A 25978-nucleotide genomic window follows, 5' to 3' on the forward strand; every position below is an offset into this window, starting at 1 on the left:
AGGCCTCTTCAGTTAAGCCAGAAGATGTTTGTGCCTACACGCAACAGTATCTGATAGCCCTGATTTACATGTGTATTACCCAAGCTGTCGTTTACATATTGCATCTCTTTATTCGTTTTTATTTAACTGCATAAATATAACAATTCTGACAGGGTTTCAAGGATTTTTGGAGTTACTTTGCAACAATGCCGACTATACACAAGGTGGTCCAAAATACTTGAAAGATGCTCTGTTGATCCTGTCAAGAACACCATTGTTCCAACCCCCCCACCCCAAAAAAGTGTTCTTGTGTATTTAACAAAAATGTCGGGAGGACTCTAATGGATTTTAGTTAATCCAATCTTGAAAACATTTACACAGCAGAATTCACAACTGAGATCTGTAGTGTAGGGTGCCGGTGTCACACAGGGCTCACATGTTAAAATAATACACAAACGTTTAACACCAGCGTTTAGTCCCTAGGACTAAAATTCCTCATCTGAAATTTTATGGGTTACGGTGACACATTTCGGTATTTATTAACAAAATCCTCGTGTGATGGCGCTAGCAAGCTATCAAGAGAAGCTATAATTAAGGGATATCCCACTTTATTATAACTGTAAATAACGTCGTACCACTACCCGTTAATGCAGGATATATTTTAAGTAAAAGCGAAAAAAAGGGAAATAAACCTAACTAAGGGAAGGCGTCGCCTTACTATCGAGCGGAAAAAGCGAGCTCTAGACACAAATCCCTCATTACCTGAATGGACATTTGAGTGGCGTAACGGACATTTAAATGTCGATCAATGGCCAATCGGAGAGAAGCACTAACGTCGACAGAATGCGGATTATCCAATTCCAACAATGAGTTTACAAAACAAAAAATACCTGCCAATCCCAAATTTTTAGAAAACCCGGCCAATGAACTCCGCCGGTTGAGTACCTTCCCGTGAAAACGACCAATGGAAGTGAGTCTTCAACAAACTCACTCTCTCTCCCTCTCTCTCTACCCCCGTGGCCAATCAGACGTCACATGTCCCTGAACATTACTGAATCGTAGTTATCGGTAGCCAATAACATCGCAAAGTGTGTGTGCTCCCGTTCCCAGCCGTCCAATCAGCGCGCAGGACTTGCCGTGTTGTTGGTTGTGACGCTGAAAAATATTTTTGTTGCTGCTGTTCAGGCGAGAAGCGGAGTGGCAGGGAGGATCGCGGTGGGGAAGAATACCAGTGCATTTGTTTTGTTTGCAGTTTTTTTTAACTGGCCTTTTTCTACGCGTTTTTGTTGTTTTTGTTTTCGTTCTTCGAAGTGTAAGTTGCGATGTCGGTGAATATGGACGAGCTGAGGCACCAGGTGATGATAAACCAGTTTGTTTTGACCGCTGGTTGCGCCGCCGACCAGGCTAAACAGCTCCTCCAGGCAGCTCACTGGCAGTTCGAGGTGTGTGTGGTCGGACCGCACGGTAATGGGGAGAGGGCTGGGGCGGGAGGGCGCTACACCGGCAGCTACACCGGTTTTTACCTTACAAAGCATGAAAGTTGTGTCGTTGACATTAGTTGTGGGCTAATGTATGCCCGGAAGAGGCGAGGTTTGTGGTGTGGGGGGGGCTGCTTCTGCTTCTGCTTCTGATCGGCATTTGTTTTTATTTTCAACACGTTACCTTCGTGTTAAAAATATACCGTATACTCTGATTTTGGTGCAGTGTGTGTGTGTGTCTTACTCACGCTGCTTGAACGTACGGCGATTTCAAGATTTCCCCTTGAAATAGCCAGCGAGTTTAAGCCTCGACCAAGCCACCCCAAACGGGACTTTGATGTGACCCATTGGCGATCTACCTGTTCGGGAAAGCTCAAGGCAATTCAAATCAACCGCCTTTGAAATATTAAAGAAATAAAGATGTTTCGTTTTGGCTGTTCCTGGCATATTGCAACACCGCGATCGATCATTTCCTTGTTTACATGCCTCTGAGTGATTAGCAGTTAGGAAGCACGCCGTGGCTGGTTTTACGAGAGAGGAAGGGGACGGCAGATGTAGTTTCCCTTTTTTAAGGGTACTGGTATTTGTTTATCATAGTCGCCTCCCTCTAACAATAGATGGTAGTTCTGTTGTTGATATTAAACAGTGCTTTCGTTTCTTCAGACGGCGACCGCACCTCAGGAAGGCGGCTGTAAGAACACTTTTCGGTCGCTAATAACGTGTCTTAAAATGATCAGTTGATCGAGCAAGTCCCGACTTGGCTTGCAGAGCAGCAGCGATTCCCACACAGGCATCTAAGATGTTCTGGAGAGACAAGCCCGTTGGAAATAAAAGACCCAAGTGAACTGGGACTCCCTCTCAATCCCCTGAAAGTAATGGAAATAAAAAGAAACTGGAAAAGGGTGGGTTTTGAAAGAGGCGGAAGGACCGATTCGCGACGCTCTGGATATCAGGAATTGTAGTACGTTTATTTTTAGTGTGCCCTTGATCCCACACATTCGTGGACGGTAGTGCAGTACAGCGGTAGCTTGTAAGCTATTCATTTCAAGCCAACAACAGAAGTCTTGTTCGTACACTTGCATACCCACGTACGAAATCTTCCCGAGCTCGGTCCATGCTATAAATACCATCATCGCAGTTAGTGTCTTGGAGAAACGATTCTTTCTGGAAGTCTTTTAAAGGTTATTTGTATGGACCGAAATTATACTACAATCCTAGCGTGATTTTCGAAGCATTTCACGGTGGTTCTTGCAGGTGAATGAAATAGGAACATCTAAGGCTGTGTGGTTATCACTGGGATCGGGCAGTTTGTCGATAGGTGGTTTGTCCAGGAGCGCCTCGTTTTGTTTACATACTTCATGACAGAATTTGAACACCTGATTCCTGAAAAAAAAAAACGAGCTGCAACAATAACTGGTAGGGCCTGTTGGGTGTGTAGGAAACGGTACTCACCATGACTGGTAAAAGCTGTTGCCACTAGTAAACAAGAGTGACACTACTTCTTAAATTTCATAACAAATGTACTAGCTGTGTCACTGTAAAAAGCTGAAAATATTGGTTTCACAGCACATATATAGCCCTTATTCAAAAAAGGAGTCTATCACACAGAGTTTTGGATTAACAAATTGAAGTAGTCCCCAAAAATTTGTAGGTTCAGCAGTTTAATGCAGTTGGCCCAAATAAATCGGTAGTTTTGCAACAATGAAGCAATACGTGTGAATCATACCAGTTATAGTTGGATAGGTGATTAAGAAAGTGCATTGTTGAGGCTTTTAGTGAAATATTATAACCTAATATTTATGAGATAAATCTTCTATTAAACAGCTGGCCTGGTCTGTTTGGCGATTGTGTAATTCTCAAGCTAGTAGGAGTTACCATTTAAGAGTCTTAAGTTGCTGTTGTCTATTTGTTTCCACACAGCAATGAAGAGGAGCCATCACCCTTCTGTCACAATTCCTTCATCAGGCCCTAATACTTTCCTGCCTGTTTAAGTGATAGGTTTTTGTTTTGATCAGAGTAGATTGCCTTATAATTAAAGCTTGCTAGCAAAAATTAAATTAACAAAAGTGAGTCAAGTAGAGAACTGTACAATGTAAAATCTTAGAGTTGTGCAGTAAAAAAAAAAACTTCACTGAGATGTCAAATATGTCTTGTGTCAGATATGCCTCAGTGAAAATAGAGATGCAGTAAGTGAGAAACCATAGAAACACAATATGCCAGTGAGATGTCTGATAAAGGACGTTTCACCCTCTAGTGCCCTTTGTATACAGCATTTACGTTGATTTTTAAAGAAAGATAACACTTGGAAATGTCTTGTGCTGGGTTATGTAGGGTTTCACGCCATAATAAAGGTGCTGTAAATAGTTTAGTGAATTACAGTGATGGGGTTTCTAAGGATGTGTGAGACTGGCTCTTTATTATCAGAGGGAGGGCTAGAATACGATAAATGCAGAGAACAGAGGTTTCTTGTGTAACAGATCTGCCTCCCTGTCTTTGTTTGAGTGTCTCGATGTGTTGTAGAGCATGTTTCCACTATAATTCACCCTGTGGTCTCGGCAGTATCAGTTGTGAATTACAGTTGGGGGGGGGTTCGTGCGCCTTGTCACTATGCAAATGTCAGCCCGAGCATGAGCTCTCAGATTCCCTTTGTTTATTTCAAGAGGTTGCCTGAAACCTGTCAGCTCCCCAGAGCTCTGCTCTTGAAGGGGTATTTCCGTCTCGCCATGGGGACAGTCAGCGAGCAGTTGAACGCGCTCCTCTCCGCTCTTTCACACCGTTTCTCGCCGAGGAGAGGTGTAGCTTTTAAAGCTTGCTGCGCCACCATTTAGAGGAGCCCCTTTCCCGAGAGATCAGCCTGGAATGGCAAGCGGTCCCCTCGGAGGGTGTCTTCTGCCTTCGAGCAAGGTCGGAGGGCAGGGGCCGGGGGGCCGGGGGGCGCAGCGAGCATCTCGCGGCACTAACCCAGCCACGGCCGGAAGAATGCGAGACGCTATATTTAGGCCTGGGCAAGTAAGAGCAAACCTGCTAAAGACACACTATCCTCCAGCTGTTCCACCTCACATTCCAAGCCCCGGTTTTATTGGTTTTGTTTTGAAGAGGGCTGCAGCCGTGTGGGACATGTTGTGGCGGTCAGGTGACCGCTGTCCGGCGCAGGACCAGGACAGCAATGTCCGGAGTGTAAGAGAAGGCAGGTGTGTCCATTTCAGAGATGGATTTGACTGCCGAAATGTTGTTTCTTTACATGTTTCTTTACCTTATTTTAGTACAAATCTTCCACAGGGTAAGAACACACAATAATAAAACCTTCAGCTGCAGTACCTTCCCAAATCATTGCACGAAGAAGCTTGCGACATCACACACATTGTAATCTGAAGAGAGGAAGCTGTAGAGGAAAGGGGTATCTATTGGAGGCAAAAACAAGCTATTCTTTCCCATGAATGTGTTTAGGAGTTAAATTTGTCTCTATCTTGTATTTCCTTATTAACTGTCAGGGATTGAGCTAAACTAATGGTTTGCTGATCTTGGCTATTTTTAAATTGTGCTAGGATTTTGTGGTTAGGCTGAAGATCCCAGCGATCAGGAACTTAAACAATGAGCTATATGTTATAATTTCAAGATAAGATAAATTAACTAAGTGAGTTCAGAATAACAACCTGAAGAGTGTTGTTACAGAAGCTTTATAATTTTGTGAAGACATAACCTCATTTTCACTGTAAAACGATTCTCTCATTGTTTCCAAAGGTTTCTTTAAAATGCATGATGTCAGTAGGTGTCACTTAAAACACTGAGTCTTAGTAAAATGTTAACTTCAACATCAGATCTGCTAATTCAGCTGGTTTCAATGTACACACTGTTTAATTATATCGAAAGTGTCAAGAACACATCATTGTGCATTTGGTATTAGATTGATATAAGGATGGGAGACTATAGTCAGCTACATTTATTTTCCATTACATTTGTGGCAGTTGCCATCATTTATTGTCAGTCTGATTATTTTAACACTGAAGGGAACTTTGCACCTCTTGGCTTTCACTACGGTATACCGATAAACCCATAATGGGTGAGGTTGCAAGGATGTGGAAGCCCAACAAAAATGAAAGACAACGCCCAGCAGAAATGTGGGCAGTGCCCTTTCGTTGCAAGAAAAGGACAGTAAAGATTTAAGCTCAGTCCTAAACCACTCCTAGGATTTCTATTGTGATGGAGTTTATTGGAAGCGTACCCTGTTTCCATGTCTGATTAGGAAGATTTAGAAAACCATGCCACAGGGGATTAAGCAGTCTGTACATGCTTTGTGAGGAAAAATACCTCTTTTTTATCTTCCTGCTGGAAGACTTTGTAACAGGGAAACAGTGTTATCTAAGCAGTGACCACTTTATCCTTCCAGGTGTTTTGTTAGGTCCTTGAATCATGGCATCTTGCGCAGGCCTCTTGTTTGAGTGAGCAGAACTTGCGTTCAAACTATATCGTATCCCCAGTTTTAGGCCCCGGTGATTTTGAGAAGTTCAAGCTAACCTGGACCGTGGCAGTGGGCTGACTGGGAAGTGAAGCTGCCGGTCCACATTTGTGAGGAAGTTTGTTTTAATGAAGATCTCCCCATGTGTGAGACCTGGAGCTCAGGACCAGGTGGTTCTCGTGGAGCAACAGTCTTCTGGTGGTCAGTATAGAGCAGATACCACTGTGTCGATACCAACACAGAGTACCTCTGTGGTACTTATTTATTGAAGGTCCCCTTTTTTGGATTCCTGCATGTCAGAGGTTGGACAGGAAATCCGGTGCTAATTCTGAGTGAATGCCAGGATGCAGGGCTCTCTCTATCTCCTCATTTAGAGCCTAAGCACAAATATGAACACGGGTGATCTGAGAACATTTTGTCTTGTCAGAAAGCATTTAGAAAAAAAAGTATATTGAGACCATTAGCGTATCCTACCTGCTGTCAGGGTGCACAGGTCCTTCTCCCCTCCCTTTCCTTTTCTTCTCAAGCTTTAAATGGTTTCTTACCTATATCAGGATTTTCAACTCAGCCCACTGTAGGCCTCAGTCTTTTTCCATCTGAGCAATGTGTCTAATGTCTGTATTAATGTTTCTCTGCAGGCCTTAGACTATGTACCATGTAGTGCATCTTTTCAATTGTGAAATGCAAAATACTTTGGAAGAAAGCTTTTTAGTACATTTCCAAATGAGCAAGAAGACATAGCCAGAAGTATTCATTTAGGAGTTCTGGATTTTAACTGAAGGCTTGCTTCTGAATTCTAGTGAAATCTGAAAAGTACGCCCAGGGACAGAAGTCTGTACATTAATAATAGCACGCACAGTTGTCTGGTTCATGTGTAAGACTGAGACTGATGGCAGTAAACCCACTTTCTACTTGGAACACAATGTAATATTTATCACTTTGATTTTTCATTTTCAAAGCTGCATTTTACATTTTTCCCACTTCTCAGTACTTTAATGAGCTTGTGTTTAAGTTGAGAGTCTTCAGTTGTAACAGTTGATATATAATCCTGGTGAAAAGGCACATAAAAAACTGTTTCTATGTTTGTTTTATTTTTTTAGTGCAATATAGTATTTGTGGTTGTGTTGTAGAATAAAAGTGGACTGTAATGGAGAAATGCCTCCAAAGGATTTATTTTGTTTTTGACCTATTTTTAAAGACCCTATCCCATTTATTACATTTTTTTTGTAGTGGTGTGAGCACAGATTTGGTATATGCCAACCTTAATGGAGTGGAATCAGGTTTTCTTTGTAAATACATTCAGTCTGTTAAAAGTGCATATAAGTATGATTACTAGAAGAGGCTGAAATGTTAAATGTACTAAAAGCACTTTAAAGATAAATCTCTAGGGCCTGATGTTATCCTACGAGATGTACCTAAGAAAACAAGGCCTTTAACAAACTTCTTCCAACAGTCACTCAAATGAAGGGTAGTAAAAATAGCTTTTGTAGCTGTAGAAAAGATTATGCAAAAAAACAAACCTGTAGATAAGTCTTACAAAGGAATAAGTGAAGGTTTATTCCATGCTGAAAAGAGAAGAAACACAACTTGTCCACTGTGGAGCCTTCTCCAGGTGTGTATGTGAGATAAGTCTTACATCCATTAAATGCAGTGATATGGAAATGTTAATTAATTGCACCTGAGCTAGATGATAGATAATACTTTATTAATCCCGTAGGGAAATTGATGTGTTACAGCAGTCCAGCCCAAGACAAGCAAAACAGACATCAGAATAGTTATAAAACAAAAGACAAACAAAATAAATAAATACATACATACATAGGTGTGTGATCAGTATGATCAGTATGGCATCAAGATTCTGGGAAATAGTCAACATTCGTTTAGAAATGGCAGATCTTACAAAGTTTCCTTTGTCAAAAAGATTCTTAATATTGTGTCTTTTATACACAAGTACTAAAAGATCCTTTTATGGTGTGTTTTATATAAACTAAATCATGGAAAAAAACTTTTTAAAAGTATTTACTTGTGCTTAACGTTTTCAGATTGAGGTCACTCAGAAATTGGTTGGTGTTTTAAGATTTTTATAACTAAAGGACAATGCAGAATGGTGGCTAAACCACTAGAGCTTTTTGTACCGATCTTGTCACTACTTTCAGACAGAGAGTAGTCAGCTGTTCTTTGTGATTAAATGTTTTTTTTATTTCTGTGAATAAAACCTGATTTTTCCCTGAGTACATGCCAAAAAATTCTTCTGAATTACTAAATTATTTCTGCGTGTATACAAAAAAAACACTTTCATTTCAGAAACCCCTACTGATACCATAGACCAAGAGTAAAAACTAGAAGACCTAGTAGTCCTCAAGCTACCCTATTGATATCTTTCCAGATTTGTGTCCAATCTGACAAATTTAGATTTGAAAATACAGGTTTGATGGGCAGTTTCCAACTCAGGAGAAAATAACCAGGAAACTGGCAGTGATATGTTGTCCTTATATACAAAATAGAGTGAAGAGGATTAGTAGGTTAATGCTGATCCTAGTACCTATAGTTTACAGGATGTTCTTCAGCATCAAACAGATGATCACCTTCCTAGGACTATAAATGCCAGCTCCACTGCCCTGCCAATTATAGTACTCTAGTTAAAGGTGTTGTGCCTGCTGCAGTAATGAAAGACTGAAATGACTGAGATGGTGGAGGAAATTAAATACTAACTGCAGAAGAGCCTTACTGTGGGATTGAATTTCCACATAGCAGTGTAAAATAGTTGATTACTAAAAAGATCCACATACTGTATGCATAATGCACAACATGTTTTTTTTTTTAAGTGTAAAAAAATTGTCACTGGGGAAAAAAGGCCTGTTGAAGTCATTGGTACGTTTTAAACCTTGTTTGCCATTCTTTTCTCATTGAGATATGGCACATAATATAGAGCAGGATTTGCCAACTCTGGTCCAGTGAAGTTTCATTGGTCATCTATAACTAGCGCTTTCCCAGGACTAAAGTGTTCAGCAGTCACTGTGAATAAGGATCTTGGACTGCAGTCTTTAAGGAGGAGTGTCTGCCAGTTCTCTCTGCTGATGCTAAATTGATCATGACAATAGACGCTGATGAGTGTAGGTTACCTCTGTTGGGGGGGAAAACAGCCAGTGGCTTTTATGAAACCCGATATTGATTAATAAAAACAAACTTGTGATCTGAATAAAATGAATCAGAGCATGTTGCACAATGCTCAGTTGCTCCTTGGATAGGAAAAGAGAGAGATCTGGGCACATCCAGCAGATCTCTCTTTCTCACAGCGCACTCTTATGTGCAGCACAGACAGGCCACAGTTGCAAGCCAGTTGCATCATTCTTCGAAAGGGGCACAACTACGCAATTGCCATAGGCACTGTCCCATGTGTGTACTGTTTGTTCAGTCTAAAAATAAGTTCCCATCATTTACCCTTCGTTTGAGACAGAACATACTTAGGTTTGTCAGCACAACATATTTTTGTGTTCATTTCCAAACAAGCAGAAAATCAGTGTGGTGTTTTTTGAAGCCTGTCCCTATGGCAGATGTTTAATAGAAACAATGTAGCCCCTGCGAACAACATATTTGACAAAGCAGGAGTAAATCCATGCTGGGGTGTGAGAGTAGCATCAGGCTTTACTGACGGGAATGTTTCTACTTCTCCTGATGCACTTGAGTGGCTTTGTTGTTAGGAACCTCTGTGATTGAAGACAGAGGTAAAAACGATTGTCTGGTGCTGTGATCCAGTGTGTGGGTGTCACAGGAAATGTAATTTCTTCTTGTAACCAGCAGTTAACATGCAGGACCATGTGTTCCTCTTTGATAAGGAGGAGGCTGTCGCGCAGGGAGGATGTAAGCCAGGCAGCCCTAGGGACAGAGACAATACATCCCAGAAGAGCAGTTGATATGTGTGTCACGTTTGTGAAGCAGGCAGTCCCAGTGTCCTTTGCTGCGGTGCTGCTTTGTTGACAAACAGTAGAGGAAAGTGTTGATATTTGCAGAGACCTGTGCAACTTGCCTTTAAAAAAAAATCTTTCTAAATTTATACTTGTCCATCCCTCTACAGCAAATAAAATTGATTTCTGAAGAAACAGTGTATTAGGTCTATTTTCGTTATTCTTCAAATGTCTTAGAGGTGCTCATGGTGTACCGATTTAGATGTGTAAAGCACAGCACGGTGTTGAAAAGTAAAAGTAGCCTCCTGGCTTTTTATTGATCATATTTTTCCCTTGATAATGAAATGCCGTGGTTTCCAAGCTGCGTGGATCTGTAGCTGAAGAAAGAGTTGAAGAAATCAAGAGCTACTTTAAAAGCAACTTGCTAGAAATGCAGCAGGAAAGACATTTTCTGTTGCACGCTCCTTCCAGTTTACTTTTGAGGTACAGTCCTTTTCACAGTCTAGACATTTTATTGGGGCTGTGCACAACATTTCTGAGGTAACAAAACCTTAGCTCATTTACATATTTTGGTATGTAAAGGATTCCTAAGCTGTCTGCTGCTTTTTAATGCAAATTATCCTCTCTTTTATTTAGACGGCACTAAGCTCCTTTTTCCAAGAAGCTAATGTTCCCAGTCACCACCCTCAGATGGTAAGTTAATTTTATCGCTGCTCTCTTAAAAAAAAAAACTGTTATCCCTCATCGCCTCCTGTGATGACTTTTAATCTCGCAGTTCATTTGGAAGCATTTTTAATAGCCTAACAGAACACAAGGAAGAAAGGAGAAAGAAACTAACACAATGCTCGAACTGTGTTAGTGTTCTGTCACGGCACTGAAATTAAATCTGGCCCAAAGTTCATTTATATGTGGTGCTCTGGAAAGTAAGGGGGGAAAAACGTTCAGGTGCTTTTCCAGTCTTCCTTGCATTATAACTAATACCTGTTTCTTATTGACCAAAGGTTACGTGCACTTACAGATTTTTCTATCAGTGCACGTACCTTGACCTGTCAATAGTCTGTGCATTTACAGATATTTGTTAAGAATTAGATACATTATTTTTGCTTTAAAATAGGCTTACTAAGCAGTAGTGCAAAATGTTTTTTTTACAGACATTCTTCACATGTTCAGCATAAATTCGTCATAAAGCAGTACATCCATGCCTGCAGCAACGTTCACCCAGGATGGCCGAGTGGATTAACACTTGGCAATTAGAAATTTGGGAGGAGAGGGGTTATTGTAAAAATAATCAAAGAAGCTCTTTGTAGTCCACATGCGTGTCGTGTTTCTTGGGTTGTGTGGAGGCTCCTGTCCCATAGAGTTTGACCTTGGTCTGCTGTGCTTGTTGAAGAGACCTGAATGGAGTGGCTCTATTTTGAGTGAACGTTGTTAATGGGTATCTGCATGAGACTGCATGTGGAAGAGATTTTTCTTTCCCTGCTTGTTTTTTTTCTTGAACTCAGAAGGCACAGCCCAGAGTGCCTGGGTTTGTCTGTGTATATGTGCTTTGATGGGTATTTGTTTTTCTGTTTGTTTCTTTCTTAAGAGCAAAGCAAGGTCCCCAAGTTCATAGTTGGGACTTGAATTGTTGTGGAAATGATATGGATTTCAAACTGCTCCTGGAAATTTGTCAAACATTAAGTAGGATTTGACTGTTTTTAATTATTTTAAACAGTCAAATTTAATTTACTGTTTGTTCCTTTGCAGTGTACCACCTGACATATCACCCCACTTTAACTTCAGGAATACTTCCAAATGTGTGACAAATGAGTATTGGAACCAATGGGATTTGTTGTGATATAAGTATATTAAATATGTATTTGTCAAAATAATGGTATTTTAAAACATAGCTGCCAGCATCCTAAAAGTGTCCCTCTTCCTCTCAGCCCACAGCAACTTCCTGCTGTGGTTAGATTTGTAGGGATTTAGCTGTGCCACTTTGAAGAAAGTTCTGTTATTCCAGCTCTGGAAGTGGACAGCTGCTTGAAATGTTTAGTCATTTCCAAGAAGCAAATCTTGCAGTCTAATTGATCTTCCAGTCAAATCAAAGCCAAAATTATGACCAGGAATGAAGAGTTTCAGAAATGGTCACATTCACTAGTGAGCAAGTTTCTATTGTGAATTGTCTGCTTTTATTTGTAATCTTAGTCTCTCATTATGTTATGGATTATTGTATATCATATTATTGTCTGTGACCACAGGATTTAACCCAATGTATATATTAAATGAGTGTTTCTTTAGTTTTCCTTGTTAAAAACCAAAATATTTTTCATCATTTCATAAATTATACGAATATGAAAATATTTGGAACTATTTTCTGAATTGGTAAAATGATGAAATGTCCTCTCATCTGTAAATCTAACACTTAAAGCAGTCCAAACAGTCTTCTAGCTGTATGGTCACACAACAACACTCTTGGAAAATCTTGTCCCTCACCCCTAGCAGAAGGATATACTGGTTATGTTACAACACACTGTTCCAAACAAAACCCAAAAAAACAAATAGGTGAACACCAAAACGCAGTGCTTAAGAAAACTGAAAAGCACAAAGGCTGATTTATTCAAAAAAGGAGTCTACATAAAGTTGCAGCTGGATAATACCGAGCACAGGGACTGAGAGGACAATAGAGTTTTTAACAGCGAGAGTCTTTGCTGAGAGGAAACATTGAAAAAGTTGGCAGCCGGATGTACACATGAGTGTGCGTGTGTGTGCAGGTTAGTGCAAGCCTGGTTTGTTTTTGTTTTGGGTGCAGCCATTACATCATACCACTGGAGGGAGCTTGAGGGGGGCAGGGCAGTGGAAGAATGTGTCTGCTGCCAGCTTTCCCCTGTGTGCAAGCGGAGCAGTCTTGTGACATGCGCTGCGGCTCCCGGGACAGGAGATCTGGGGAAAGGGTTTCAGAGAAAAGTGGGGGTTCGGGGGGGGGGGCTGCCCACTTATGGGGAGTGAAATAAAAGCCTGCGGTTTACAGGCTGCTTTGCTGAGGGGGGTGGGGAGTGGGGGGGGGGTTCAGCCCAGACCTCTAATAATGTCAGAGACGGATTGAGTGTGAAAGGTAGCTGGAGGCTCTGTGGCCATGCAGGCCGAGTGCGGCAGAGCACAGCTTGCGAATGAAGCAGAAAACCGGGGCTGATTCGTGCTCCCCTATTGCTTCAGGCGTAAAAGACCTTTATATTGCATTGGCCATACAGAGAGCACCAATCTGTTGTTCAGGGGGATTTCTTCTTTAAATGAATCCCAGATTAGGAAAACAGTGGCTAAGCTTATGCATAGAGTTCCATCTGGATTGGACATGCTCTTGCATTGTCATCAGCTTTCCCTCGAAGGATACACTTTTTAAACAATTTCCTGTAGAATGAGTATCTTACCTATTGGTGGTGGTGGAGGGGAGACCCCATTACCCGTAAAGCGCTTTGAGTGGAGTGTCCAGAAAAGCGCTATATAAGTGTAAGCAATTATTAATTATAATTAATTACCTAAAATATTAAGAATGAACTCTTATAAATTTCCAGTGACAGAAGTTATTTTGATAGAATATTTAAAACGGATGCAGATTGCAAAAACTAAAACTAGTTTCCCTTAAACTAGTGCCGTAGACACTTGACTGGATCAGATACCTTTCAAGTCATTCTAGCGCAGTGTTACCAGTCACAGGGGTGACTTGTTAGTTCCTGTGTGTGACCACTCCTCCATGTGTTATTGGACAACAGTAATATCAACCGTTTTCCATTCTAACTTCAAAGTGCGTGCACCACTTTAGTGAATGAAGGCCACGTCATATCAGACGGATGTACTTTTTGTGAGGCCAAATGTGTGGCAAGCAGTAACAGACTCGCCAACACAGATGCCAGTGTTGCAATCAGTGTGTTTTAAATCGTCTCTCCAGACCCTAGTTTCATAATAAGGTGGACTGCATTTCACTTCTCATCTCAGCCAATGAATGTTTCACGTCATCAATCCATCAGATCTCAGAGACATTTACCTCACATAGAAGTCCTTTGGTTACTTACTGTGTACAGTATGTAGCTGTATTGTAATGTCATTATAATACACATAGATACTGTATCATTATCCTTGTCACATGCTAATGGCAGTATTCCTGAAACAATAGGAAGACTCGTTTTCTGTGATTGCAGAATGGTGTGGCAAGAGCCCATTTTGCAGTTTGATTGAGAGGAACGCATTGGTTAGCAATTTTCTGTGCTTTCATTTTCTAAAATATTTATGTGTCCTCTTACCTCCAGGGGTAATCTACCCCCGATTCAGGCATTCAAAATCAAAGGCAAAATTACCCTTGCGGAGTCTGCAGTGAAACAGAAAAGCGGAACTCAAGCGGAAATTGTGGGAACATGATTTCAAAATTGAAAAAAGGACACAGTGTTTTACGCTGAGGGTTGTTGGAGTCTGGAACAAGCTAGCCAGCTATATTGTTGATAACCCTGACTTCTTTCAAGAAGAAGACCAAAAGGTTATTAGCTTCCAAAATATAAAATACATAACATTTAAAAGATTTCTTATGTTGGTGTATATATTCCTTCCCATTCCACTTCCTTAAGGATTCCTTAGAAGGATCTGCAAAATGCAGGAAAGTCTTGTCTGCCTCGCAAAAGCTGTGAGGGATGAGGGCAGAGGACGTGCACAGTCAGGTTTAAAGGATTATCTGACAGGATGCGATAAAGAAATGGCCACAAAGAGAACATGAGCTCTCTGTACTGGGCTAGGCTTAGTGACACATTGAGCTACTTACTCCAAGCATACCACAAAGAAGCTCTTATCAGATTGGTCCTGTGTATGTGCACTGAAGTCAGGTGCAGTGCCGAGGTGGTTATTTTGTACTGTTCAAGGGCAAATCGCAAACGGTAATGAACAAAACATCAACAGACCCCGATCCTTGTTATGTGTTGGCTTGACCAAATGAATAAGTGAGATTTTTGGTTGCTGTTGAGCCTGTCTCTTGTCCTTTCAGTAAATGGGGGCATACAGAACACAAGGTAGATTACATGAAAGATATTTTATTTAAAATTATCTACAACATGACTGTAAATTGGATGGCGCTGTAGTGCGTCAGTTAGCGTTACTGCCCCACTGCTGTTGAGTCATGGTTTCTATTCCCATTTGGGCTGCCTTCTGTGTGGAGTTTGCATGCTATGCTTTCCTCCCATGGTCTAGCGCACAAGCTGTCTAGGATGATTGGCGACTCTTAGTTGTTCCCTTATGAGTGAGTGTGACCTGCCATGGACTGGTGGCCTGTCCAAGGTTTAGGTTTATAGACCACTATATTGCCTGCCCACTTCGGCTATCGGGATGGATGGATGTCTGAATTATATTTTGTATGCTATTGAGGAAGCACTGACAGCTCAACAGTGTCAGTTCTCATAATAGGACACTTTTACAGAGGCATGTAGGGTCAATATGTATAAAAACAAACCGTCTGTTTTTGACCTCACTCAATAAGCCTGTGTAAAATGAACTAACCTGAGGTTGTGTTATGAGATAATTGAGGTCAGTGGTCAAAATGACCTCATTTCACTCATTTTGTAACTCATTTTGTAACCTTTAAATCCAATACTTCGTGTATCACAGGTAGGTTTAACTTTGAGCACCTCTGTCTCCTGTAGTAATTTTCAAAAGTAATTAGTCAACAGTTGTTTGATTTCATATGGCATGACCTCTATCAACATCTTGGTGTTTCCATTGGAAAATTCATTTTCCCTTTGCACATGTATATTAACACCTGCAGGTTAAGACAAAAGTCTTTGCGCTCTTCAGTCGAGTTCATCTTCACTACTTTTTGGTTAATAAATTCTTATTACACTGTACATATTGATATGGGCTATGCTCAAAAGCCTCTCATTAGATTAAAGAAAAACGTAGATAACTTCCTAATTAAAAAAAAGAAGCTTTTTAAACTCTTGTGCTTAATTAGCATCCTAGACATTGTTACGATTTAATTTTTTTCCCTGTATGTAAGAAGTTATAGTTCAACTGGAAACATTTTCTGACTAGAGTGCCAGGGCCAGGCTTACAGCTGGGCCACTGTCCACAGCGCTGTGGGTATCAAAAGAAAATTCCACATCAGAAAAACCCTTCTGATGAAAAGAGTTCAGGTGTATGTGTGTCTGCAAGCAAGATGTTTCACAAGTAACATTAAGAATTCATGTCTGTTGATGAGGTTTTATGTGTTAAGTGGAAACGTTTGTTAAAAGGAATTGAAATATTTCAGACAATTGGAGCGGAAACATTCTGTTTTGTAGCTACAGCATGCTGAAGCTTATTTTTGTGCTCAAATAGTGTGATGCAAGGTTATCGTATTTCAGATCCTCAATAGAGGACACTTCCCACTACTCTAGCTCGTGTCCGATGTTGGGAAGGCCCCAAAACAGTTTAGCCCATGTGCCTGTTACCCTAAGGATGCCCCCATGTGGCCCCACTGGCCCTGTGTTTTTATTGAAACCCACAAACCTGGCGAGTGGAAGTCGGGTGCCAGGTGAATTAATCGGCCTTCAGAGGACAATACCAGGGCTCACAGGCCATTGGGGTCACCTCTTGTTAGAAACAGTTCAGTTTTTTCTGGAGAGTGCTTTGAGTCTCCAGCTCTGCACCCTTTCACAGCACACTGCTAGAGCAGGGTGAGGGTGCCATAGGGGGTTTCCCTGCAGTCTTTCAGGAGGGCATGTTTGAGTCACCAGCACCTGTGCATTGTCTCTCATTCTTGTAACTAGTATTAATAGCTGCTTTCTTACAAATAGAAACCCAGCCTTGAGGATTAATGCGGTGTTGTCAACTGCTGTTGCCGAGCAGTGTGGCACATGACTGGCCCACATCACAGCTTTAATGCTTTCTCACACATTGTGCAAGGAGGCGGCATTATGAACAGGAAATTAAATCTTAGTGTTAGTGTTATTTTCTTTTTTTTGGTACCTTTTAATTTAGGATATTATTTAAGCATGAGCAGAATTCCACTGATTAAACAAAATGCTCTGCTTAAGACCTCATGAAACGGTATACTTCTGTTAATATTCGCTGTTGAAACAGCGTCACTTATTAATCTAAGATCTAAATTAAAACCACAACCATTCAGTTGCTTGCATTCTGCAGTGCTTTCCTGCTTAGAGTGTTCTCTTCCTTTGTCGTTTCAAAATGAGACCTTGTCTTCCTGAAAGGGTGCTTTCTTAAGCATGCCATTGTCTCAGGCTTGTCCTATTTACTGGTATGCCCGCTTCTGCTCAGTGCTTAAGGCTTGACCCGACCTTTTACACACTGTGTGATGGAATGGACTGCTGTGTTATTTATAGTTAGTGCTTTCAGATAAGCCTCCAATACCACTTGAAAAACAAGCTCCTTCCTGAGCAGCTGCCAGCCAGCCCTGCGCGTTCTCTTCACTGATCGCCAGGGCACATGCCAGTGTTTACTGTAGCCACAACAGAAGAAATTCTTAATGGCAAGACCAGCCCAGTCATCTAGTACATCCGAACCCGGCTATTCCATCACGGCGTCGAGATGAATTTCCTTCACAGCGTGGCCATGTACCGAGAGTCCTCTATTCACACCTGCTTCCACAGTTAATCCATCCATCCATCCATTTCCTAATGGCTTCATCGAATCCAGGGGTGTGGGGGAGCCAAAACCTGTCCCAGCAAGCAACGGGCTTGAAACACCCAGAAAATGATACGAGTCCATCACAGACATGAACACACTCACTTCAGGGCCAGTTAACCTACCGGTATGTGAGAGGAAACATGAGGAGAACATAGAATCTGAGTTAACAGAAGGTCCATAATTGAACCCGGAGCCCCAGCGCTCTGTGGCAGCAATGCTAGCCACTGCACTACCAAGCTGTCCTCCTAAGTTAATAATATTATAACATGAAGTTGACTTTATTTTTCTGATGGAGAAATCAGAACTAAAAGCTATATACGAGCTGTGATCTAGGTGTTGTTGAACAGTGCTCTCTCTGCTCTGCTGTTCTCTTTGCAAAGCGGTGTTTGGAATTAAATGCGCTAAACATGACCCTGTAAAGCGAAAGGAAAGGTAACTGTATTTTTTAGTTTTTTCCCCAATTCTCAGAATTATCTCACCCCCCCTTGTGTTCACGTTCTTAATACTGATATAGCCTTTATAATTCAACGTTTTTTCTGACTCTAAATTTTGTCAGCTGTTTCCTGGTACATGTGCACATTTACAGCTGAATGGTAATTTAACTTTTTAATTTTTAATTTGGTCATTGTCTCCCAGGTTAGGTGGAGAGCTCTCAGTAATACAGAATGTCTTGTCCTCCATTTTGTCTCGGTGTCGATAGAGATTTTGCCAAAGTGGGGGGTGAATCAAAGCTTTGCCTTAAGGTGTGTATGATTTTCAAGTGGACTATAAAATGCAGCACAGGATGATGCAGATGCTGTTGTTTCCCGTGTGCAGGATTCTTGAAAAGAAATGATTTTTTTTTCGCCTCTTCCTCGTCTCCATTTAGATGTGCACTCCACGCAACACGCCGGCCACCCCGCCCAACTTCCCGGACGCCATCACGATGTTCTCCAAGCTGCGGGCCTCGGACAGCATGCACGGCAACAGCAGCCCTGTCCCGGGCTCCATGGCCTGCTCGCCCCCCGCTGGCTTTGGCTCCTTCTGGGCCTCCTCGCCTCCCAGCCACCAGCCCGGCTGGCTGCCGCCTTCCTCCCCCACCAGCCACCACCTGCACCACCACCTTCACCACCAGACGCCCATGTGGCCGCCCGTATCCCAGCCCAGCAGTGCCCAGCAGACACCAGTGGTGCCCGCCCTGCACGGGCAGAGATGAGACTCTTGGGAGGGTGGACACATCTGGGAGGGGAGTGGTACCTTTCTCGTTCTTTACTTTTTCCTTTTTTTTTAATAATAATGACAGAACTGTTGTCTTTTGAAGACCTTTTTTTTTTCTCGTGTGTGTGCATATTGATGTACGGCAAAGTACCCAAGCCAGGGGAGAGAACCACTAACAAAAAAGAGATGATAGGAAGTAGACATGTAATTCTTCTCCTCGAAAGGTTTGGGGGCTGGAATTAGAGAAGACAGAGACAAAGCACTGGAATGTTTTCATCTCTTCCGAAGACACAAAATGGCACTCAAGTGCTTGGATGGGGACTGTTGTTTTCTCTCCCCATTGGTCATCAGTTTCTTTTTCTTTCCGTTGCAAAAAGTCTTCAGGATTTCACACCAAGCTTCGCCAGGATAACATCCGTCTTTTCAGCCACGACCAGCATCCAGGAAAACAGGCGGAAAGCTCCTGTTTGTTGTATTAATCTTCCTTCTCTCTCCACCCCTCTGGAAAGATGAGGACAAGTCTTAATTGCTTCCCTTGAAGTTGTTGCAGCAGCCCCTGTAAGTAGCTGGAAAACGACAAGGTAGGATGCCAGTTCTTTTCCCCGAGTGCCCACACAAGCTCTATACCTACAGGTGTGTAACGCGCACTGCCCCTGTCTGAAAAATGAGTCTCAATCATGATGGGGGTCTTCGGGACCCTTGTTCTGTCAGTGTCATCCATCTGAACATCAGGATCTACACGCAGTAAAGAAGTTTTGGACCACTGTTGTGTTCGTCACGTCATTGTGCTGGAAGCAATAAGAATATGAAGCCACTATTAAAGTTCCATTGTTGAACGAATCAGTGGACATTCTGACATCCCCATACCCCATGAAAATCTGCTTTATTAAAGCTTATGACTAAAAGGATTCTACAAACCATGTTCCTTCTGTATAGAAAATTACAGTTTGAATGATAAAATGACATGAACTCAATGGACACAGGAACACCTTTTAAACTGCATCAAGGATCGGCAGCTGTAATTAACACATTGGTTGTTCTGCACCAGCATCCATATGATTCAGAACTTGCGTCTTTTTAGTTACCAGTGGAGTTTCCTGTGGTGTTGTGGCTGGTTGTGGTAATTACCCCAGCAGGCTGCATGCCGGAAAGGATCATTCATGTACATTTAAGTTTTTTAAATGGATAAATCTTGAAACAGTTGAAACTAATGGTTGCAATCTGTGTGGTGGTTTGACACTGTGCAACCCTGGGTAACGAATTAAGTGATCAAATAGAAGAGTCAAGTCACTGTGCTCGAATGGAAAATGCCCGTTTCTAAACCTAGTTTGCAAATGTTTTGACGAAGGGGGGTTGATGTCTGTTAAGGGAATCTCTATGGATTTCTGGTTTTCAATAATACAAACCTTTGTTTCTTACCAGAATCAGCACAATATCCTGCACTGCATCTACCTCTGATTGGTGGTAAATACGCACTGAAAATGGTTTGTTTTCTTATCTTAACTGCTGTGATGCTGAAAGACACTAAAGCCAGGTACATTTCACTGGTCTGAAGAGTGTGAAGACAGGTTCAAGAGACAGCTTACACTGTTTCAGGGACCTGAGCATTACAGGCCTCCAGCAACACTCCCAAGCCATACAGACTCTTTATAACCAGTTATATTTGCCTGGAGGGCTGCATAGCATGAAATAGAGTGATGGGGAAAAGATTTAGATTTGAAAGATGACATAAAGCTTCCCAATATGTCAAAATATTTGCAAATCTGTGGTTGATCTCCTTTGACATGAGACTGTCAAGCGTACAAATCTGTAGGAAAGATGCAATGAAAGTGGGTGTTGAGCACTGGTGTGACATCACTTCCCTTTAAAACATTTCTGTCGATATCATTGAAGCGGAGGAAAACATTTGATTGCAGCACTTTGATCCACTTCAGGTTTAAATGTTGAGTCTTTGATACTTGAATACAAAGTGCTGGTTGTTTCCAGCTTCTTACTGTATTTTGGGTAAATTTGCAGGAACAGATGTATGAAGTTCCTCTTCTTGGCAGTAAACCAGAGCCGGTTTGGTAATTCTGTCCAGAAAGCAGTAGTGTGAGCTTTTAGTTTTACATTTCCAGTATTTTTGATTAGTGGTTAGCCAGTTTAAAGTCACAGTTTTGGGGGATTTCTCAGTCACTGTGTAGTACCTGAATTAGCTAACATGAAAAAATGATACCACTGGGTAAAACTTTGAGTTTACCAAGCTGCTTTGGAAATTGCAATATTTCCATTAGTCACATCCAGCCACCCAGATCCATAGTGTACACAATTGATCCCCTGCTGGAAGGGGCACCAGTCCATTGGAGGACCCTGGCAGTAAGGGGCAAAGTAGAGTGGCCAGCATATGATTAGGAGGCAGGAGACAATTGGAGCAGCTGTCAGAAAGCTTTGTGAACGTAGGAAATGCATGCAGATTCATGCAATTCACACGAATTCCTGAAGCCAAGGACCCAGGATCTAAGAGATTGCAGGGCGAACTGTAACAACATTGGCTATTTTGCTTTTTAAGAGCTATTTGTGCAAGAACCTACAGCTTGCAGTGGATCAAATTGCTGTGAAGTAACCAGTGGTTTCACTGCTGTAATATCTGGATTATTGATTGTTTCTGAAACACATTTGTTGATGTTTGGGAAAACCTAAGCCAGGATGAAATGGAACTTTTATGACAACTTTTTGTTAGATTACCAGATAACCTGAATAGTTTAGTCTTGACTAAGTGAGAATTGGAGATAGTAAGACGAGACCTAACTTGTCATCTCCAAAAATGTTGATGGAGAAATTCAGAGTTTTCAGTTTTTTAAGGAACCATATAAACGTTACAATATCCTTTCGCAAACATGTTTGTGCATCTGTGTTTCAGCACAGTTGTTCTGGAGATTCTTAATACAATATCTAATGGTCCTGAAGGGCCAGTATGTCTACAGGTATTCTAGAGCTCTTTAAAGCCTTGGTACCCAAAGCACCGCACGCAGTTGTTAAACTGGTCTAGTTTAGGTTAACAGCAAGCTGAGTTACTGTAGGTTCTTAAGAGGCAAGCTGAAATGAAAGCCTATGAACACTCTGACCTTCCAAGTCCTGAATTGAATGCCCTTGGTCTGGAGGATGTTTTTCTTATTTTTTTTGGTGTTTTGGAGTCCCGTGGGTATTTGGAATGTGGGTATTTGGAATGGACCTCATCAAGAGATCACTTTGAAACGTGTGGATTTCTAAGAGCAGGACACACTGCCATGTGACTCGGAGACCATCACCAGCACTGTCCAGAAGACTCCTTTCACGGTCCTCTGTGTGAAAACTGTCTGCCGCCAGAGACAAGCATTTATTTCTCCTGTCCACAAAGTCACTTTGTACAAGTCTTTGAGAAAGTGATCTTTTTTGTTGATTGCTTTTGGAACAGGGAGATGTGTTGATGTGTTTTTTTTTTATAAAACTACATGATGCATCTGTCTTGAGTTTTAACAGATGGTTTGAATGACAATACTGTAGCTTCAACACTGCTTGGAAGTAGTTATTTTTATTTTGGCAGGGGCACAAACTCTCCGATTGATGATTGATTCAGGTATCCTAGCTTTGTGCAACAGTTTCCAGTTTCCTCCCAGTTTTTTGCTGCCCTGAGCTCCTGGTGTTGAGGTGTACATGTGAAAGTCATTAAGTCATCAGTCCTATACACCGTTGTCCGGAGACAGTGCTCCATTCTCTTCCATTCAAGCCAGTTGACAAGTCTTGGACAGAGCCTCAGCAATAATGTATTATTCAGTCAGCTCATGAAAATGGTAGTTGAGGCTTTTTTCCATCTCAGTGCAAAAAAAATCTAGGTTATGATTTTGTTTCTAACAACATTTGCATTTTATAGCTATATTGGCAGAGAAAATTGAAATAGAGATTATTGAAATACTTCTGATATATTTTTAGAGGTATTGTGAAGGAAATTGTTGGGGGGGGGAAAATATCCTCTTGAAATGTCTTTCAAGCCCAGATTATTACTATTTAATATACAATAAATGAATTTAAATGGTTAAAAGAGTTGATAAGAAGGTTTTGAAACGTGTTCTAATTCTTACCCTGAGCTGTTGAACAGTCCTGTTTTTTTTCTGCAGTGGCATCCTCTCAGTGTTTTTAACACCTGAACTTTGTCTCAGTAGGTTTACAGTAATGGGTCCAGGGCATGTTTCCCTCCCGTCACCTTTGACCCCCATACAGAAGAGGGGGTGAAAACCAACAAAAAAACAACACATAGCGTCCATTGTTTCTCCCTGAGCTGCCAACACTGCAGTGACGATCCATTGCGCTTTAAGAGAAAAAACAAACTTATGGATTTGTTTGAGAATTTCCAGAAAATTTCCAGAATGTGGAATTGATGGACTTAAGAGTGCCTCAGTCTACCAAACATTAGCATCACAACAGATCCTGGGAAACTCTTACGGCATCTGTAAAAAGTTGTCAGGATGGTCATGTTGGAGAGAAATTACAGGATTGTTACTTAAACAGCTACAAGAGTGAGTGAGGGAGCCTGATGCTCTATACCCTGAAAAGCTGCCTGAACACTGGCACTTCAGTTCCCAGGTGAATGATTGGCTGAACACTGCAGGTGTAAGAGCAGGCCTGGCTCCAGCAATGGCCACTGTTCTTGAAATCTTTTAAGAGCCAGAGCAAACCATCAGGTGTTCAGCTATGCCAACTATATATACTGTAGGTCAGAACCTCAGCAGCAAGGCAAGGAATATTTCAGTTTCAGTACTTTTCTTGAGAACTAATGTAGGTTCACACTTAGAAGAAGGCCAGTACCAATTCTGTTTGGTTGACACACCGTAGTGTAGCACTTTGTCTTTATCACGTTTCTCCGTTTCACACCCCAGTTACCTCTGTAGACCTCTGCAATGCCAGATCAAACAAAGTCTTTTTGACAATAACCCCTTTAGAAATTTGGTGATTGAGTGTCAGTTCAACGAGGTAGTGTCGCCATATGTCACAAAATTGGACACAGTTTGGACGAATTTTCTGAAATCTCAGTGGTCAATTTTATAATAGTAGAAGAATGGTAATCTGGAGTATCGGTTTAGGTGAGAATTCTCCAACCTTTCAGTTCAGAAAAATTGTAGATGTTATAAAGTTAAAAATTAGTATTTGCAGTATGTTTATCCACTCCACATAATGGGTTCTTGTCATAGACTTACCAGTACATCACTGCACATGAAAACATTTTGTGACTTTTCCCAACATGATTACTACAATAGTTCAATGTTGTTGAAAATTGATGACTAATGGTCTGTAATGCATAATGGAGAGTTGTGTCCGGAACCAAGTTTAGATAACCCTGATAATATGGTGCATTCACACTACAGCTGATTGTGGAAAGTTAAACATAACCGCCATGTGACTTCTGTACACTTTTGAAATATGTGGGCTAAGAAACGTGTTCAGTTGCATATGTTGTGTCTACAGGCTTTAAAAACATTAGAAAATGCATTTTTTGTTGCTTATGAGTAACATTACACAATTTGAAGTGGCTACAAATGCTGTGGAAATTGTTTTCGAGAATTCTGTAATAGATGAGGTGCCTACTGTAGAGCTGTATAATTGCTAAATTAACATTTTGAAACAAAAGTCAAATGTTTGGGTCAAAAGGGTTAAGCTTTCATTCATTACTATAATTGCTTTCTTTCCACTAATTGGAATAGAATATCAAAAATGTTCTGCCTTCAAAATGTTTTTTTTTTTTACAATGTAATTGTTTATATCTCAGGAACAGAGATCTCTGGTGAAGTGTTGGATCAGTGTTATGACTCAGTTGTGTAATCCTAAACTTGATACCCCCCTATGTCAGGCCCTAGTACCCTTCGGACTCCAGCGATGACCCTTTGAACCTGCAACCAAGAGTATACTGTATGTTAAAATATGTTGATCACACTGACTACAAATTCTAGCAGGGTGTGAATGCCGAAGACTGTAGCATACTTATTTCAGATCAGTCACCACACAGATTTTAGTTTTCCATCAAATCACATTTACCAACATTTTGTAGATTTGTATGTATAAGTCAGCTGATTGAGCTGTATAGTGACTTTTCCTTTCGAACATTCTGTCCCAGCTGGCAAAATATGCACACTTTAAGCTTGACTAGGATTAAGTTAAAGTAACTGGCCTTATCTCAGAATTGTGATTAAATGCTGTTTAGATGGCTCTGGACCTTTTATCCCAGTGACCACTGGGTGCACTACATCTGCAGCTGTAATAATGTTGTCAGTGATGGCTTTCTGTCAGATGTCCCAATGATTGTCCCAGTTTGTACAGTACGAGGGAGTAACAAAAGTGTAATAATGAGGCCAAAATTCTTTTGTATAAAAGGACAAACTGCTTTTCTTTCCTGTTTATTTCCCCTGTTGAAATTTGTATTTATATATTTAAAAAAAAAGTATTATTTGCTACCACCATGTTGTGTCTTGTGCTTTTGTCTGGAATTGGTTTATAACTAACACAAAAACATTTGGAGCAGCCTGTTCTAGAGTACATACTCATCTGTTCTTTACCTCTACATTGTAAGATCTAAAAAATAATGGTAGTATGTCAATGTTATGTAATGAAAATGCAACAGTGAGATTAAGATTCATCAAGATTGATAATAGTACTTTTTAAACACAACTATTTGTCCCCAGCTGTCTGGTGGGGTAGTACAGGCGTAAAGCCATGAGGTAAACTGGTATTTTATCCTGTGTAATTGATTTATTAGGAAACAATGGCCTAATAAATAGTGTTTTCAATCCATCTACTCACTCACCAGCCTTCCTGACATTTTTAAACCTTATTTCAGAACAAAGAGTGAGGGACAACAGAGGGCACACATGGAAGCTAAGCACAGCTGCAACCAAGAACAAGAGGCACTTCTTTACACTAAGGGGCAACAACAGCAGTACTCCCAGTATATAACAAGCAACACTGTTGGGAAAGCCTTTCACTCGGTTATCGTCAGTAGATGTATAGAATTTCTTCTCAATCATTAAGTTAACATGAGAAGGAGAAATGGAGTCAGTGCGTGAAAGTCATCAATTTGCAGTATTCACTGAATTGTCACTTTTATACAGAGCTTGGAGCTTGTCTTAAACTTTAACACCAGTTCTCTACCTTCACAGTAATAAAATCCTTTCAACGATTTCTCATCTCTTCTTAAGCAAGCTTGTTCAGCTATTTCCCCCATAAGTATGTGTAGTGGCGGATCCAGTTTGGCCAGGGCCAGCATTCTCATGGAAAGGAGTCATGCCCCTGACTGCAGCAGCTGGTTTAAAAGTTCTCTC

At 41.2% G+C, this 25978-nt stretch overlaps 1 protein-coding gene across 3 annotated transcripts; it reads left to right on the plus strand.

The window, feature by feature from the left end:
- The first annotated feature begins 1141 nt into the window (after positions 1-1141).
- Positions 1142-25117, plus strand: ubald2 (UBA-like domain containing 2). Of its 3 annotated transcripts, none has more exons than XM_006635097.3 (3): positions 1142-1421; positions 10455-10511; positions 18325-25117. In XM_006635097.3, the coding sequence occupies exons 1-3, from the start codon at positions 1302-1304 to the stop codon at positions 18649-18651; spliced, it is 504 nt and encodes a 167-aa protein (XP_006635160.1). In that variant the 5' UTR covers positions 1142-1301; the 3' UTR covers positions 18652-25117. The 3 variants fall into 3 exon arrangements, with proteins under 3 accessions (XP_006635160.1, XP_015211912.1, XP_015211911.1); XM_015356426.2 differs by having other exon boundaries at positions 1142-1334; XM_015356425.2 differs by lacking the exon at positions 10455-10511.
- Positions 25118-25978: the final 861 nt, after the last annotated feature.

The sequence above is a fragment of the Lepisosteus oculatus genome, chromosome 9 (assembly GCF_040954835.1).
Source record: "Lepisosteus oculatus isolate fLepOcu1 chromosome 9, fLepOcu1.hap2, whole genome shotgun sequence".
NCBI classification, from domain to species: domain Eukaryota; kingdom Metazoa; phylum Chordata; class Actinopteri; order Semionotiformes; family Lepisosteidae; genus Lepisosteus; species Lepisosteus oculatus.

Excerpts from the sequence above, each read along its gene's own strand:
- ubald2 (XM_006635097.3), top strand. The coding sequence starts at position 1,302 with ATGTCGGTGAATATGGACGAGCTGAGGCACCAGGTGATGATAAACCAG. Across the intron at positions 1,422-10,454 it reads CAGCTCACTGGCAGTTCGAG|ACGGCACTAAGCTCCTTTTT; the intron begins GTGTGTGTGGTC and ends TCTTTTATTTAG. Across the intron at positions 10,512-18,324 it reads CCAGTCACCACCCTCAGATG|ATGTGCACTCCACGCAACAC; the intron begins GTAAGTTAATTT and ends GTCTCCATTTAG.